The 15,568-nt window shown below is 41.3% G+C and overlaps 3 protein-coding genes across 4 annotated transcripts; 2 read left to right on the top strand and 1 right to left on the bottom strand.

The window, feature by feature from the left end:
- The first annotated feature begins 5,190 nt into the window (after positions 1 to 5,190).
- Positions 5,191 to 7,059, top strand: LOC134825155 (uncharacterized). 2 transcript variants are annotated; one of them, XR_010161496.1, is made up of 3 exons: positions 5,191 to 5,231; positions 5,427 to 5,524; positions 6,089 to 7,059. XR_010161496.1 is itself a non-coding variant. In XM_063837300.1 (3 exons), exons 1-3 carry the CDS (start codon positions 5,225 to 5,227, stop codon positions 6,304 to 6,306), a joined length of 327 nt encoding a protein of 108 aa, XP_063693370.1. In that variant the 5' UTR covers positions 5,196 to 5,224; the 3' UTR covers positions 6,307 to 7,059. The 2 variants fall into 2 exon arrangements, 1 of the variants encoding a protein (XP_063693370.1); XM_063837300.1 differs by having other exon boundaries at positions 5,196 to 5,231; positions 5,427 to 5,528.
- Positions 7,060 to 8,476: 1,417 nt separating this feature from the next.
- LOC134824821 (zinc finger protein 271-like) lies at positions 8,477 to 11,295 on the top strand. Its single transcript, XM_063836797.1, has 3 exons — positions 8,477 to 9,694; positions 9,947 to 10,198; positions 10,451 to 11,295. The coding sequence occupies exons 1-3, from the start codon at positions 8,569 to 8,571 to the stop codon at positions 11,293 to 11,295; spliced, it is 2,223 nt and encodes a 740-aa protein (XP_063692867.1). The 5' UTR covers positions 8,477 to 8,568.
- A 1,428-nt stretch (positions 11,296 to 12,723) lies between these two features.
- On the bottom strand, positions 12,724 to 13,077 carry LOC134824820 (uncharacterized). The gene has a single exon (XM_063836796.1). The coding sequence runs from the start codon at positions 13,075 to 13,077 to the stop codon at positions 12,724 to 12,726; it is 354 nt and encodes a 117-aa protein (XP_063692866.1).
- Positions 13,078 to 15,568: the final 2,491 nt, after the last annotated feature.

Here is a 15,568-nt window from a genome sequence, read left to right as displayed (position 1 = left end):
ACCAGAACTTGAACCACACCAGACCCTAACCCTAACCAGTAACCAAGTTAGAGCCTGTCTCCACCGTTACCAGAACTTGAACCACACCAGACCCTAACGCTAACCAGTAACCAAGTTAGAGCCTGTCTCCACCGTTACCAGAACTTGAACCACACCAGACTCTAACCCTAACCAGTAACCAAGTTAGAGCCTGTCTCCACCGTTACCAGAACTTGAACCACACCAGACTCTAACGCTAACCAGTAACCAAGTTAGAGCCTGTCTCCACCGTTACCAGAACTTGAACCACACCAGACCCTAACGCTAACCAGTAACCAAGTTAGAGCCTGTCTCCACCGTTACCAGAACTTGAACCACACCAGACCCTAACGCTAACCAGTAACCAAGTTAGAGCCTGTCTCCACCGTTACCAGAACTTGAACCACACCAGACCCTAACGCTAACCAGTAACCAAGTTAGAGCCTGTCTCCACCGTGACCAGAACTTGAACCACACCAGACTCTAACGCTAACCAGTGACCAAGTTAGAGCCTGTCTCCACCGTGACCAGAACTTGAACCACACCAGACCCTAACGCTAACCAGTAACCAAGTTAGAGCCTGTCTCCACCGTTACCAGAACTTGAACCAGACCAGACCCTAACGCTAACCAGTAACCAAGTTAGAGCCTGTCTCCACCGTGACCAGAACTTGAACCACACCAGACTCTAACGCTAACCAGTAACCAAGTTAGAGCCTGTCTCCACCGTTACCAGAACTTGAACCACACCAGACCCTAACGCTAACCAGTAACCAAGTTAGAGCCTGTCTCCACCGTTACCAGAACTTGAACCACACCAGACCCTAACGCTAACCAGTAACCAAGTTAGAGCCTGTCTCCACCGTGACCAGAACTTGAACCACACCAGACCCTAACGCTAACCAGTAACCAAGTTAGAGCCTGACTCCACCGTGACCAGAACTTGAACCACACCAGACCCTAACGCTAACCAGTAACCAAGTTAGAGCCTGTCTCCACCGTGACCAGAACTTGAACCACACCAGACCCTAACGCTAACCAGTAACCAAGTTAGAGCCTGTCTCCACCGTGACCAGAACTTGAACCACACCAGACCCTAACGCTAACCAGTAACCAAGTTAGAGCCTGTCTCCAACTGAACCATTAAGAGAGTGTTCCCTCTTATCTTCCTCTTATCTTCTTCTTATCACCATAGTTACACTACTAGTTACCATAGTTACTACTTCCCAGACCGTTAGCTCTTAAACCCCACCCAGCTTCCTCTTTGTGCACTAAAGTATTGCTGTGTATTAACAGTCCAGTCACTGAAACAAGGTAATTAATCATAATAGAGCAACTAACCCTTGTTACCTTGTTGCCAGGTAACCCGGTAACCATGGTAACCTGCTTAGTAACCATGGTTACATGCCTGAGTGTCTGCTATTTGTGTTTAGTCAGTTATATTATGCGACTGATCAGAACATTGTAACTGGCGGTTGTGTAGCGCTGTTTCTAGTGCTGTTTCTAGTGCTGTGAGTAGGTCGAGTCTAATTGGCCGTCCAGAATCTTGCTTAAAACGGCGAATGCTTTTTAGCGATCATTCGGATAGTAAAAAGTGAGAACTTTAGCGTTTGGTCCATTAGGCACGGTGAACTATGTTTTACAAACCTTATAGGGAGAAACAGTGAGCTGAGCGGTTAGCATTGTGAAGGCTAGGGAGAAAGAGTGAGCTGAGCGGTTAGCATTGTGAAGGCTAGGGAGAAACAGTGAGCTGAGCGGTTAGCATTGTGAAGGCTAGGGAGAAACAGTGAGCTGAGCGGGTTAGCATTGTGAAGGCTAGGGAGAAACAGTGAGCTGAGCGGTTAGCATTGTGAAGGCTAGGGAGAAACAGTGAGCTGAGCGGTTAGCATTGTGAAGGCTAGGGAGAAACAGTGAGCTGAGCGGTTAGCATTGTGAAGGCTAGGGAGAAACAGTGAGCTGAGCGGTTAGCATTGTGAAGGCTAGGGAGAAACAGTGAGCTGAGCGGTTAGCATTGTGAAGGCTAGGGAGAAACAGTTAGCTGAGCGGTTAGCATTGTGAAGGCTAGGGAGAAACAGTGAGCTGAGCGGTTAGCATTGTGAAGGCTAGGGAGAAACAGTGAGCTGAGCGGTTAGCATTGTGAAGGCTAGGGAGAAACAGTGAGCTGAGCGGTTAGCATTGTGAAGGCTAGGGAGAAACAGTGAGCTGAGCGGGTTAGCATTGTGAAGGCTAGGGAGAAACAGTGAGCTGAGCGGTTAGCATTGTGAAGGCTAGGTAGAAACAGTGAGCTGAGCGGTTAGCATTGTGAAGGCTAGGGAGAAACAGTGAGCTGAGCGGTTAGCATTGTGAAGGCTAGGGAGAAACAGTGAGCTGAGCGGGTTAGCATTGTGAAGGCTAGGGAGAAACAGTGAGCTGAGCGGTTAGCATTGTGAAGGCTAGGGAGAAACAGTGAGCTGAGCGGTTAGCATTGTGAAGGCTAGGGAGAAACAGTGAGCTGAGCGGTTAGCATTGTGAAGGCTAGGGAGAAACAGTGAGCTGAGCGGGTTAGCATTGTGAAGGCTAGGGAGAAACAGTGAGCTGAGCGGTTAGCATTGTGAAGGCTAGGTAGAAACAGTGAGCTGAGCGGTTAGCATTGTGAAGGCTAGGGAGAAACAGTGAGCTGAGCGGGTTAGCATTGTGAAGGCTGGGGAGAAACAGTGAGCTGAGCGGTTAGCATTGTGAAGGCTAGGGAGAAACAGTGAGCTGAGCGGTTAGCATTGTGAAGGCTAGGGAGAAACAGTGAGCTGAGCGGTTAGCATTGTGGAGGCTAGGGAGAAACAGTGAGCTGAGCGGTTAGCATTGTGAAGGCTAGGGAGAAACAGTGAGCTGAGCGGTTAGCATTGTGAAGGCTAGGGAGAAACAGTGAGCTGAGCGGTTAGCATTGTGAAGGCTAGGTAGAAACAGTGAGCTGAGCGGTTAGCATTGTGAAGGCTAGGGAGAAACAGTGAGCTGAGCGGTTAGCATTGTGAAGGCTAGGGAGAAACAGTGAGCTGAGCGGTTAGCATTGTGAAGGCTAGGGAGAAACAGTGAGCTGAGCGGTTAGCATTGTGAAGGCTAGGGAGAAACAGTGAGCTGAGCGGTTAGCATTGTGAAGGCTAGGGAGAAACAGTGAGCTGAGCGGTTAGCATTGTGGAGGCTAGGGAGAAACAGTGAGCTGAGCGGTTAGCATTGTGAAGGCTAGGGAGAAACAGTGAGCTGAGCGGTTAGCATTGTGAAGGCTAGGGAGAAACAGTGAGCTGAGCGGTTAGCATTGTGAAGGCTAGGGAGAAACAGTGAGCTGAGCGGTTAGCATTGTGAAGGCTAGGGAGAAACAGTGAGCTGAGCGGTTAGCATTGTGAAGGCTAGGGAGAAACAGTGAGCTGAGCGGTTAGCATTGTGAAGGCTAGGGAGAAACAGTGAGCTGAGCGGTTAGCATTGTGAAGGCTAGGGAGAAACAGTGAGCTGAGCGGTTAGCATTGTGAAGGCTAGGGAGAAACAGTGAGCTGAGCGGTTAGCATTGTGAAGGCTAGGGAGAAACAGTGAGCTGAGCGGTTAGCATTGTGAAGGCTAGGTAGAAACAGTGAGCTGAGCGGTTAGCATTGTGAAGGCTAGGGAGAAACAGTGAGCTGAGCGGTTAGCATTGTGAAGGCTAGGGAGAAACAGTGAGCTGAGCGGTTAGCATTGTGAAGGCTAGACCCAATCACATTATAATTAACAACACATATGTTGTTGATGTTGTGACTGTGTGAGTTGTACACGCTTTCACGAGCTCCGGGCCTGTACTTTGTGCTACTTGTCAGCTCCCCTGTAACTTCTACTATCTTTTATAATATTATTACTTTTGTAATAGTGAAGACAAAGTTTATTTCGAACAATATGCAAGGTAAATGGCATAATTTCGCTTCGATCCTGCGATGTACATTCACATTGTTTTATTTTGTTATATTCCACCGTCCGCAGTGATGCACGTTTGTAGTAACTATGGTAACTAGTAGTGTAACTATGGTGACAGTGATGCACGTTTGTCAAATGTGACGATCAGACCCCAGCCTAACTTATTGCATTTTCCACACCTCAATCGGAGTTCTGTAAAACGTAATTCGGCGGTCGAACGTGTTGTAATAAATTAGTATAGTCAGCTCAATGAAACCTTGAAAATAATTGAATAATTATGATTTGTATCTGATATTGTAGACTGAGAATAGAGACTAACGTCAGACTAAGTCAGCTTAATGATCACAATAAGTTGGGACTCCAATTTTAGACATTAGCAATAAGCTTCGAGCTTTCTCGCTCAACTTTGTAAAATATGAAAATATTCAAAGATTTATATTGCTCCTTTGATTGAATTCGTATTTTTCTATTATATAATAATAAGTATTAGTAACTTAATATGTATTTTTCTGTCATCTTATAATAGGTAATGATTAACACTTATTATAATTTTGCTATTTTATAGGTAATGGTTAACACTTATTTTAATTTTGCTATTTTATAGGTACCTTACAAGACATTTTTGTGGCGGACCAATTTGCGACGACCGAAATTTTGGCGGTCCGAAAATATGGCGAAATTGAACAAAAACCGTCACATTTCGGACGTCACAGAAAATAAGGGTATTTTTCATCATTTTGTTTTCTGACACAAAGGAAATTCAAAATTTTCTAAAAATCGGTAAAATCATGTTGAAACAAAATGAAACTTATAAATCGATTTCTTCATCTTCCTCTAACGGGTCCGGCTCGACTCTTTCAGTTTCACTTATTGAGTTTGGTATTAAATTGTTTATCTTGACTTAGTCTCTTATAAGACGTTTATGTTAGCACATAAATGTAATTTATTGTAAATTTAAAACGTATTACTTGACATTAAATTCATCATGGAATATTGTGTTTATTTGTCCCACCATCATATCACTAACTTTTCAAGAACAAAATGAATCGATGAAGCCACAATTATTGGAATAAGCTAAAAATAATGCGACGGATTCTATTATGACGACCGAAATTTTGGCGGTCCGAAAATATGGCGAAATTTCGGGAAAACCGTCGCATTTCGTACGTTATGAAAAAGTCTTGTAAGGTAATGGTTAACACTTATTTTAATTTTGCTATTTTATAGGTAATGGTTAACACTTATTTTAATTTTCCTATTTTATAGGTAATGGTAACAACTTATCTGTATAACGAATCATGACAGGTTAGTTTTCATTTCTTTTGCGAGACCTTTTTAAGCGGGAACTGATTATAATGATGGATAATCTTGCAGTTATAATCCCGCGTGGATTCAATTCACGCTGCCTCATAAATTCAGTATAGGCAGAAACCAAATGTTTAAAATTCCCATTATTATTAAAATATTCTATTCAGGTTTAACATTCCCATTTCCCCCCAGAAGAACACGTGGCAATGAACGGTGATGGTAAAAAGCACGTACATCTAACAGTGGACGATGATGAGATTTCCATAAACTCCAACGATCTAAGGGTCGATGTAGGTCTACCCTTCAATGTATTCGTCTGACTTTTGACTTTCCCAACCACAACACCCCCACCCTCCATCCTTGACACCACTCCATCACATATAAGCATTTTCCACCACATCACCTTCAGCTGACGACGATTAACACATGTTATTGAAAGCTTCTACAAGTTAAACTATCGTATCACTTATATGTTTTTAACTCCATTCGGTATTCGTCTGAGTTTAATTTTTAGTTTCGGACAAATCCCTCAGTTAGTTTGACGGATATTAAAATTTTGCAAGAACTATCATTTTCCAACTTAAGTGAACAATTATTTCCTTCCTTAATTCTCGATTACCTGCAAGACAAATGAATCTCTATTTGTTAACTAAATTTCCTTATCGGACTTAATTTGAACGGACATTAATTGGACGCTGGAGGCCCTAGCGTTCATTTTAATGTCCGTTCAAATAAAGTCTGACAAGGTAGTTAAATTAAATATACTAAATTAATGCCTTTGAGCGTTCACAAAATGTCCGGTCAAATAACGTCCAATAATAAAGTATTCAACTTCTCACCACTTCTCCCCCAAGGTGAAGGACCTGATAAACATTGGAAGTTCGAAAAAGCCCGCTCAGTAAAGCCCGTTAAACACACCTCCAAAGAGCCAGGCTACGTCTGGATGATGCCCTACTGTCAGGTCTGCTGTGTAGCAGCCTTCGTCCTCGCTATCGTCTTCTTGGTCTCGGTTACAGAACGTTCTCCGACAATGCCAGCAAGTCGGAGGCGTTCAAATACGCAGGTTTCGTGATGGCTGCATTGGGTGTGGTCGCCTTTATTGCGGTTATTTACATTAACTCTGTGAGCAAGAACAATTTGATCAACTCCATGCAAAGCTTCAGGAGGTCAAAAGCGGCGAATCCCCAGATAAACAAAAAGTTGACCCGAAACACAACTGATACAGACATGAGGGCCTAAGTAATTAATTAATTAATGTATTAATTATTTACACAACCTACACATATGTTTCTACACTTACAGATCTTGTCCAACTGTTCTCTTTTGGCGCAGAGAAATCATCCGTATAGTTCTGAATATTAAATAACACCGAGACTAATTGAACATGATGATGAGCGGGCCAAATGCTACCTTACTTACCAAATGCTACCTTAGTTACCAAATGCTACCTTAGTTACCAAATGCTACCTTAGTTACCAAATGCTACCTTACTTACCAAATGCTACCTTAATTACCAAATGCTACCTTACTTACCAAATGCTACCTTACTTACCAAATAGACTTGGTCTGAGTCCAGAGTCGTAATTGCAGAACATCAAACGTATCTTTGCAGTATATTTTGACAAAGATATTGTTTCATATTAGCCAGTGTGATAAGCCATGAGTTGTTGAACTTAAACGGGTAAGAGAAGTTGAAATTGACTATCTGCTCACGTTTCGGTTTATAGTTTATAACATTTAACAATTTTGATACGGAGTTAAGGCTCAATTATGAATTATTCCTTTTAGTTTTAATAATCAACCACAGTCCAGCACTGATTTTGGATTTTTTCTTTTCATTTGTATTTGTAGCCTTCATAAATACTCGTCTACTTAGTAAATTAATTGTTAAGTTATCAATCCATAAAGCTAAATTTATAACGATAATTTCAGTTTCCCAACATAAACTTAAAGTCTTCTGGCTGTGCAAATTTAAATCTAATACACAATAGTATTAATATAAGACAGATATTGATAAACTTTTATCTGGACTTTTAACTGACGGAAGTAAGTGCTATATTTAAAAAATCATATGTTTGATGTTGTATTTGTACTACTATATGCATACCGATATTTTGCTATTACGAAGTCTTAAAAATAAAGACAAACTATCATTTGTTTTTAACACATATTTTAAGGGCGGTAACAACATTTAATTTGAATAACAACTTTGTAAAACCAAATACAAGTTTAAACTCGTAAGTTACCGGCCTAGCTCGCTCCTCTCACGTTCAGGAAGCTTGAAAAGAGCGCCGCGCACAGAGATTGGCGAGCCAGGTAAACCCATAAGATCAAAGATATGAATGAATTGTCCATTGTTTTTTGTTGATGGGATGATGATTGATGATGAATCACTCTACACTCGACTGTCACGTGACTTTTTCAACCCGTTCACGGCTTACGAATTGTAATAAGTTTCAATTGATTACATTAATCACATGCTGTAAAAATCTCTTTGGGTTGCTTTCGGGTCGATACCTTTGGAGTGAATGCAGCGAGACTATGGAACCTCCTCCCACGACAAGTGAACAGTTTAACTGCTCTAGGACCCTTCAAGGTATCACTTGCTCGATTTTTGGAGACGTTTCCCGATACCCCGCCAACCAAAGGATACACCACCATCACCAACAACTCACTCCTAGAATGGAATCTACAGAAAGATCTGAACCAGGAATGAATGGAGGACGTACTAGTTACTGTTGTCCAGAAGCAATCCCTGCCAAACCAACCTAAAGTAAGTTATATTTCGGTCGATCCGCGGTAAGTAATTAGTTTGTAGCGTGATGCGTTACAAGGCTGCACTCGATAATATGCTTCTGAAACTATGGAAAGAGACTGAGAGGACGACCCCGCAAAGGCTGGATGGCCTGTGTACTTGAGGATGCGGCTGACTTTACAGGTGTCGATAACATCAGCAGAGATGCAGTAAAACAGTTAGCTTTAAAACGAGTGGAATGGAGGCACATGATCATCATCATTCATCGTGGTAAGGTAACATGACACAAAATGAGAATATGTGTTACCTTGGTAACATGAGCTGCCTTATCAGCAATACCTCCGTGGTGTCAATGTCTGCACTGGTCACTGCGCTGCTTTATGCTTTAGTCAGACTTGTATCCAATTTGGTAACCTACTTCGCTTATTTTCTATTTTCTGGGTTACTACTTGTTTCCTCCTAATGTAACTAAATTAACACTGGAATTTAGTTTTGGAGAGGAGATATCTCGAACTTATATTCATTTTGTTTTCTAGTGACGATTGTTCAAAGGCAACTTTAGTAAGGTCGTTTCAGTGAATGGAGCAGAAAAATGTCCCGGACTTTAAAGATGAGATGAAGATGGAAGAAGAAAGTTTTCCACCAGAATTGATCAAGACAGAGGTTAAGAAGGAGGAAGATAACTTATCTATTAAATCAGAAGTGTATTTGAATGGTGTTTCTCAGTTGTATTGTCCCAATCAGGAATCAGCATTAGTTCCACACCAATTGGTTTATACAAGTGAAAATGCTTACATTCGCTCTGAATGTTTCTATAGTACTTGCAGAAAAACGTCTTTAGGTTCCCATCAAAGCGTTCATACCGGCATAAAACCTTTCAAATGTTCTGATTGTTCCTTCAGTGCAAGCAACAAATCAGACCTGGTTCAACATCAGCGGACTCATACCGGTGAAAAACCGTATAAATGCTCTGAATGTTCCTTCAGTGGAAGCCACAAATCAAACTTAATTATACATCAGCGGACTCATACCGGTGAAAAACCGTATAAATGCTCTGAATGTTCCTTCAGTGCAAGCCACAAATCAAACTTAATTATACATCAGCGGACTCATACCGGTGAAAAACCGTACCAATGCTCTGAATGTTCCTACACTGCAAGCGTAAAACGAAACTTAGTTCGCCATCAGATGATTCATACCGGCGAAAAACTGTATAAATGCTCTGAATGTTCCTACAGTGCAAGCCAAAAATCAACACTGGTTCAACATCAGCGGACTCATACCGGCGAAAAACCGTATAAATGCTCTGATTGTTCCTACAGTGCAAGCCAAAAATCAAGCCTGGTTTGCCATCAGCGGACCCATACCGGTGAAAAACCGTTTAAATGCTCTGAATGTTCCTACACTGCAAGCGTAAAACGAAACTTAGTTCGCCATCAGATGATTCATACCGGCGAAAAACTGTATAAATGCTCTGAATGTTCCTACAGTGCAAGCCAAAAATCAACACTGGTTCAACATCAGCGGACTCATACCGGCGAAAAACCGTATAAATGCTCTGATTGTTCCTTCAGTGCAAGCCGAAAATCAAACTTAGTTAAACATCAAATGACTCATACTGGCAAAAAACCGTATAAATGCTCTGAATGTTCCTACAGTGCAAGCCAAAAATCAGACCTGGTTCAACATCAGCGGACTCATACCGGCGAAAAACCGTATAAATGCTCTGATTGTTCCTTCAGTGCAAGCCGAAAATCAAACTTAGTTAAACATCAAATGACTCATACTGGCAAAAAACCGTATAAATGCTCTGAATGTTCCTACAGTGCAAGCCAAAAATCAGACCTGGTTAAACATCAGTGGACTCATATCGCTGAAAAACCGTATAAATGCTCTGATTGTTCCTACAGTGCAAGCCACAAATCAAACTTAGTTAAACATCAAAGGACTCATACAGGCGAAAAACCGTATAAATGCTTTGAATGTTCCTACAGTGCAAGCCAAAAATCAGACCTGGTTAAACATCAGCGGACCCATACCGGTGAAAAACCGTATAAATGCTCTGATTGTTCCTTCAGTGCAAGCCACAAATCAGACCTGGTTAAACATCAAAGGACTCATACTGGCAAAAAACCGTATAAATGCTCTGAATGTTCCTACAGTCCAAGCCAAAAATCAAGCCTGGTTTGCCATCAGCGGACCCATACCGGTGAAAAACCGTTTAAATGCTCTGATTGTTCCTACAGTGCAAGCGTAAAACAAAACTTAGTTCGCCATCAGATGAATCATACCGGCGAAAAACCGTATAAATGCTCTGAATGTTCCTACAGTTCAAGCCAAAAATCAGACCTGGTTAAACATCAGCAAACTCATACTGGTGAAAAACCGTTAAAATGCTCTGAATGTTCCTACAGTGCAAGCCACAGATCAACACTGGTTTACCATCAAATGACTCATACAGGCGAAAAACCGTATCAGCGGAACGATATCGAAGAGAAATCACATCATTCTCACGAAAGCAGTCTGAGTCAGGCTTCGAATTACTTCCAAAACAGTAGCGTTGGAGGACCCATTTTTGTTAAGCCTCTACCTTTCGTGAAGCCTCTCACATTTGTAAAGCCTCTGTACTTCGATGACCCCTTTCTTTCCAGTTCCAGCTTACCTCCCAGTTCCTTCCCCAATTATCAACCAACAGCTCCTCTCACCATCTCACCTGGTGAATCTGTTGTCACACATGCTCACCTTGCAGCTCCTCTCACCATCTCACCTGGTGAATCTGTTGTCACACCTGCTCACCTTGCAGCTCCTCTCACCTTCTCACCTGGTCCATCTGTTGTCACACCTGCTCACCTTGCAGCTCCTCTCACCTTCTCACCTGGTGAATCTGTTGTCACACCTGCTCACCTTGCAGCTCCTCTCACCTTCTCACCTGGTCCATCTGTTGTCACACCTGCTCACCTTGCAGCTCCTCTCACCTTCTCACCTGGTGAATCTGTTGTCACACCTGCTCACCTTGCAGCTCCTCTCACCTTCTCACCTGGTCCATCTGTTGTCACACCTGCTCACCTTGCAGCTCCTCTCACCTTCTCACCTGGTGAATCTGTTGTTACACCTGCTCACCTTGCAGCTCCTCTCACCTTCTCACCTGGTGAATCTGTTGTTACACATGCTCACCTTGCAGCTCCTCTCACCTTCTCACCTGGTGAATCTGTTGTCACACCTGCTCCTACTATCTCACCTACCTACTCTACAACGTTTCCTTCTCCCTCTCATATTTCCTGCCAGTACAGCGACAATGGGACGTAAAAATCTAATGGCATAGTCTACTATTTATTCGTTTATAAGTTTACAATGGAGTTAGTTCCTCTTAGTCTTGGAACTACATTAATCTTATAGTTATTGGGAGGGAATTACAAACGATAAAATAAACTATCAGCAGTTTTACACACTGCCCCCAATGTAAAAACATAAAAATTAAGCTGAACGATTTGCCAAATTTTCAGCATTTTGATACTGGGTATACTCTTAGCTTCTTAGGTACAATTCACTTAAATATAAACAGAACGATAAAGATAATGCCGATTTGATGTATGAATTTGTATCTTTGACTGCTAATCGGATAGTGCTGCGTGGAAGCACAAACAACTAACCGAGTAAGGAATGTGCGGGCCCGAAAGGTTTTGCAGTTGCACACACTAAAATGATAGACGTTAGTTCAGATGAGTTTTAAGTTGTTGACTAAGAGGGTTTTGTTTAAAGTTAAGTTTTTATTGTGGATTAAGCAGTCTTTCTGTGACAGAAAGTTTATAATATTTTGTGATTCAAAGGGAAACATTGCAATAATTCGAGAGTTTTATTTGTGTTCTTATATCGAGCTAACTGAAAACACTTTTAAGTTTAAGGCCCGCCGATTCAGTTCATACACAAGCTCCTTAAAACTCAAGAAGCTGCGAAATCAGAGGGAGTTATCATAGTTTTAAATTTAAATTGCAAATCAGCGCCTTAGATACAAATCCCTCATTTCATTCTCGGTATTATTTTGCATTTATGGACGGTCATTCAAATTAATCATAAATATCATTCGGGAAAGAGAAACACTGGCAGCGGTCTGTATCTTAAATAGATACATACACATTAAAGGTATACATATACAGATACTTCACTGCAACATCTAGACGCCCTGCAAAATTTCAGATCTCTAACTCAATTTTAACATGGTTTTTAGGGCACCTGAATATGGCGATTTTGGTTTTTTTTAACCGAATTTCGTATAACAGTGCTTGTGCGTATTGGGCGCAAATTTCTTAAAAACCTCCACACAATTCCTTTTATCTGTGACATTGAATTAAAATGTTTTGAACTTAAAATATGCCTGCTGAACGACTTTCGATGAGTCTTAATGCCTGGAAAAACAGTAAAGGGGGTATAATAGTATGGTGGGCAAATAGTATGGTGAGTATCTCAATCTGTATAATGGCGGCGGTCGTGCTTGCCAGCACTGTGATTAAATAGGAGAAGAGAACTTATAAGTAAATATAATTATCAAAAGTTTAAATTCCCGATTAGTCAGACTGAACAGGTTGAGCTGTAGTAATACACAGTTCTGAGGTGTTAAAAATTTTCATTACTATCTTCAGTAACATCCTGAATCAGAAACTCGGTTAATATCAGTTCCTAAAAAATAGAACAATGGAAATGAAATGCTACACACATGCTACATGAAGAGGTCTCCTCCTAGTCGTTGGAGTGGCCTGCATCACACACATCTCTTCTACGGTGTATCATGTTCCTCCATTCCACTCGTTTTAGAGCTAACTGTTTTACTGCGTCTCTGCTGATGTTATCGACACCTGTAAAGTCAGCAGCATCCTCGAGTACACAGGCCATCCAGCCTTTGCGGGGTCGTCCTCTCAATCTCTTTCCATAGTTTGGTTTCCAATCCAGTAGAAAATTGGGAAACCGTGTCTCTGGCATTCTGACAACGTGTCCGTACCACCTTAGTCTAGCCAAACCGATGAAAGTTTCAATAGACTTTATTCCAGCACGCCTGAGAACTTCTTCATTGGAGACATGGAAGAACCACTTCATCTTCAAGATTCTTCCCAGGGAGGTCAGATGGAAGACCTCCCTGAGAAGAAATGAAATGAAATGACACAACTAAAAACGATATGAATATAAAAAACACAACTCTTGTGCCCCAATGCAATAGAAAGCCTCTAAGATAAATCCAATAATGGGATCCCAAACGGGTCCATGGCATTGAGCCCCAGTGGACGTATAGTTCTTAGTTTCTGAACATAACGGTGTTCATCCACTTCTAGAGTTCTTGGGCTACTATTACTGAGAATTGACACTTTATAAGCCTGGTTGAAATTGTCACGTTGTTTCATATTTTGAACTTCTACAAGGTGTTTACCCAAGCTGAATCCGTCGTCTTTTTCTTCAGGGACAAACGTATTGTCTGAAATGAGTTTGTAGTAATGGGCGCGATGTTCGTTTACTCGTGCCCTGAGGGGCTGCACCGTTCTTCCTACATAACACATATTACAAAGTTGGCAACTGAAGAGGTATACAACATTGTAGCTGACACATGTACCAGATACTGCTTTGGCTCGCTGTCCATTGACTGTTACTGATGGATGTGGAGATATGATGGTACAGGTACCGCAGTGTCTGCCCCTCTTGTGTGAGGTTGGGTTAGGTCATCCGCAAACTGTTTTGCTTTGAATAACTTCCTTCTAAATGATGTTCCAGTACATCTGACGAAGATCTTACAATTTATTCCGCTTTTAGTTTTATTCCCACTCTCGATTCCTTGCTAGCAGTCCGGTTAATTTAGTACCTTTAGTGGGTCTCATTTAATCATTAGCTCTAATTAAAGAACCTCTCACCCTCTCAGATTTTCACCGCTCCGTTCATTTGTATAGCTTTATTATTTTTATCTTTTTACTACACTTACTAACACGTGCACATTACAAAGGAGCAATAGTTTGCGGAGGCATTCTAGAACGGTATATATTTTAGCTTTCAGTTTCTGTTTCATTCTTAGTTGTAGTGAACGCTGAACTTAGTCGTACTGAACGTACGTTCCAATCATTTTGTAGTGAACGTTTGTGAACGTTAGTGAACGTTAGTCAATATTTTGATAATTTTTCCGATAGTTTTTAACTTTAGATGGATACAATGAGATAAAACCATGTTGTCTGAATTTGACAGTAAATAAACAATAATGAATAAAAATAAGTCACTAGTATAGCAAATAGTAATGAAATTATTGCTCCTTAATTCGTGAATTGTTCATAAGACGCAAACTTGCGTTAACATAAATAAGGTCTCGCTGCTTGTCAACTGTGAGGCGGTTTCTTTTTTGTTTAACACCCAGTCGTACAAGCTCCAATTCGTCTCACAGGGTGAGGCTGATGTCGATTGCGACAGCGCTTTCATTGCAAAACTCTGTAGTTCGGGTACCTCGCAACCGAAGTTGCTCCACCAAGAGACTGGATCATCAGAATCTTGGCTAAAACTTGAGGCAGCGTCAGTAGAGAATACGCCTCTTTTCTCTCGGTAGAACGTGTGCTGCGAAAGTATCTTCTTCTTTGTTGCGCCGTCACACCACGTGTCCATGACATCTAGAAACTCCTTCCAGACATCCTGATTCGTGTGCTGATCATATCCCTGATAAGCTGGGTGAACACAAAACCCTACTGAATGTAGGGGGGAATGGAGCTCGAGCCACCTTTTGTTGGAAAGACTAACCATATCACTTTTATGGTTCTATTGCGGAAAGCAAAATTAGCTAACTTTAAGGTGAACAGATAATATTTGTAATAAATTACACCGATGAAACCAACAGGGATCTTAAGACTATTGTCTGAAAATCTAAGCAAGACTATTATCGGCTCGAGAATTGAGCATAAATAGTCGACTTCTATCCAGAAATGGGGCTCAAGATCAAACAACATTTGTATTTGTAACATACCTCAAGGCCCTGAAGGCCTGGCAATGGAAACACTAGTACTTTGCCGGATAATTGGGCTATGTCAGGCATTTTAATTTCATAATAGCAATTAACGTTCCTTATGTTCCGAACGTTAAAATCTTTTAGCAAACGCGTTCACAAACTATTTTTAGTGAACGTTCCGTACGTTCACTACAACTAAGGTTTCATTATCTTACAATTTATTCCGCTTTTAGTTTTATTCCCACTCTCGATTCCTTGCTAGCAGTCCGGTTAATTTAGTACCTTTAGTGGGTCTCATTTAATCATTAGCTCTAATTAAAGAACCTCTCACCCTCTCAGATTTTCACCGCTCCGTTCATTTGTATAGCTTTATTATTTTTATCTTTTTACTACACTTACTAACACGTGCACATTACAAAGGAGCAATAGTTTGCGGAGGCATTCTAGAACGGTATATATTTTAGCTTTCAGTTTCTGTTTCATTATCTTACAATTTATTCCGCTTTTAGTTTTATTCCCACTCTCGATTCCTTGCTAGCAGTCCGGTTAATTTAGTACCTTTAGTGGGTCTCATTTAATCATTAGCTCTAATTAAAGAACCTCTCACCCTCTCAGATT

This window comes from Bolinopsis microptera, chromosome 13 (assembly GCF_026151205.1).
Source record: "Bolinopsis microptera isolate Bmic1 chromosome 13, MBARI_Bmic_1.0, whole genome shotgun sequence".
Lineage (NCBI taxonomy): Eukaryota > Metazoa > Ctenophora > Tentaculata > Lobata > Bolinopsidae > Bolinopsis > Bolinopsis microptera.
This window is presented reverse-complemented; position numbering and strand designations above follow the sequence as displayed.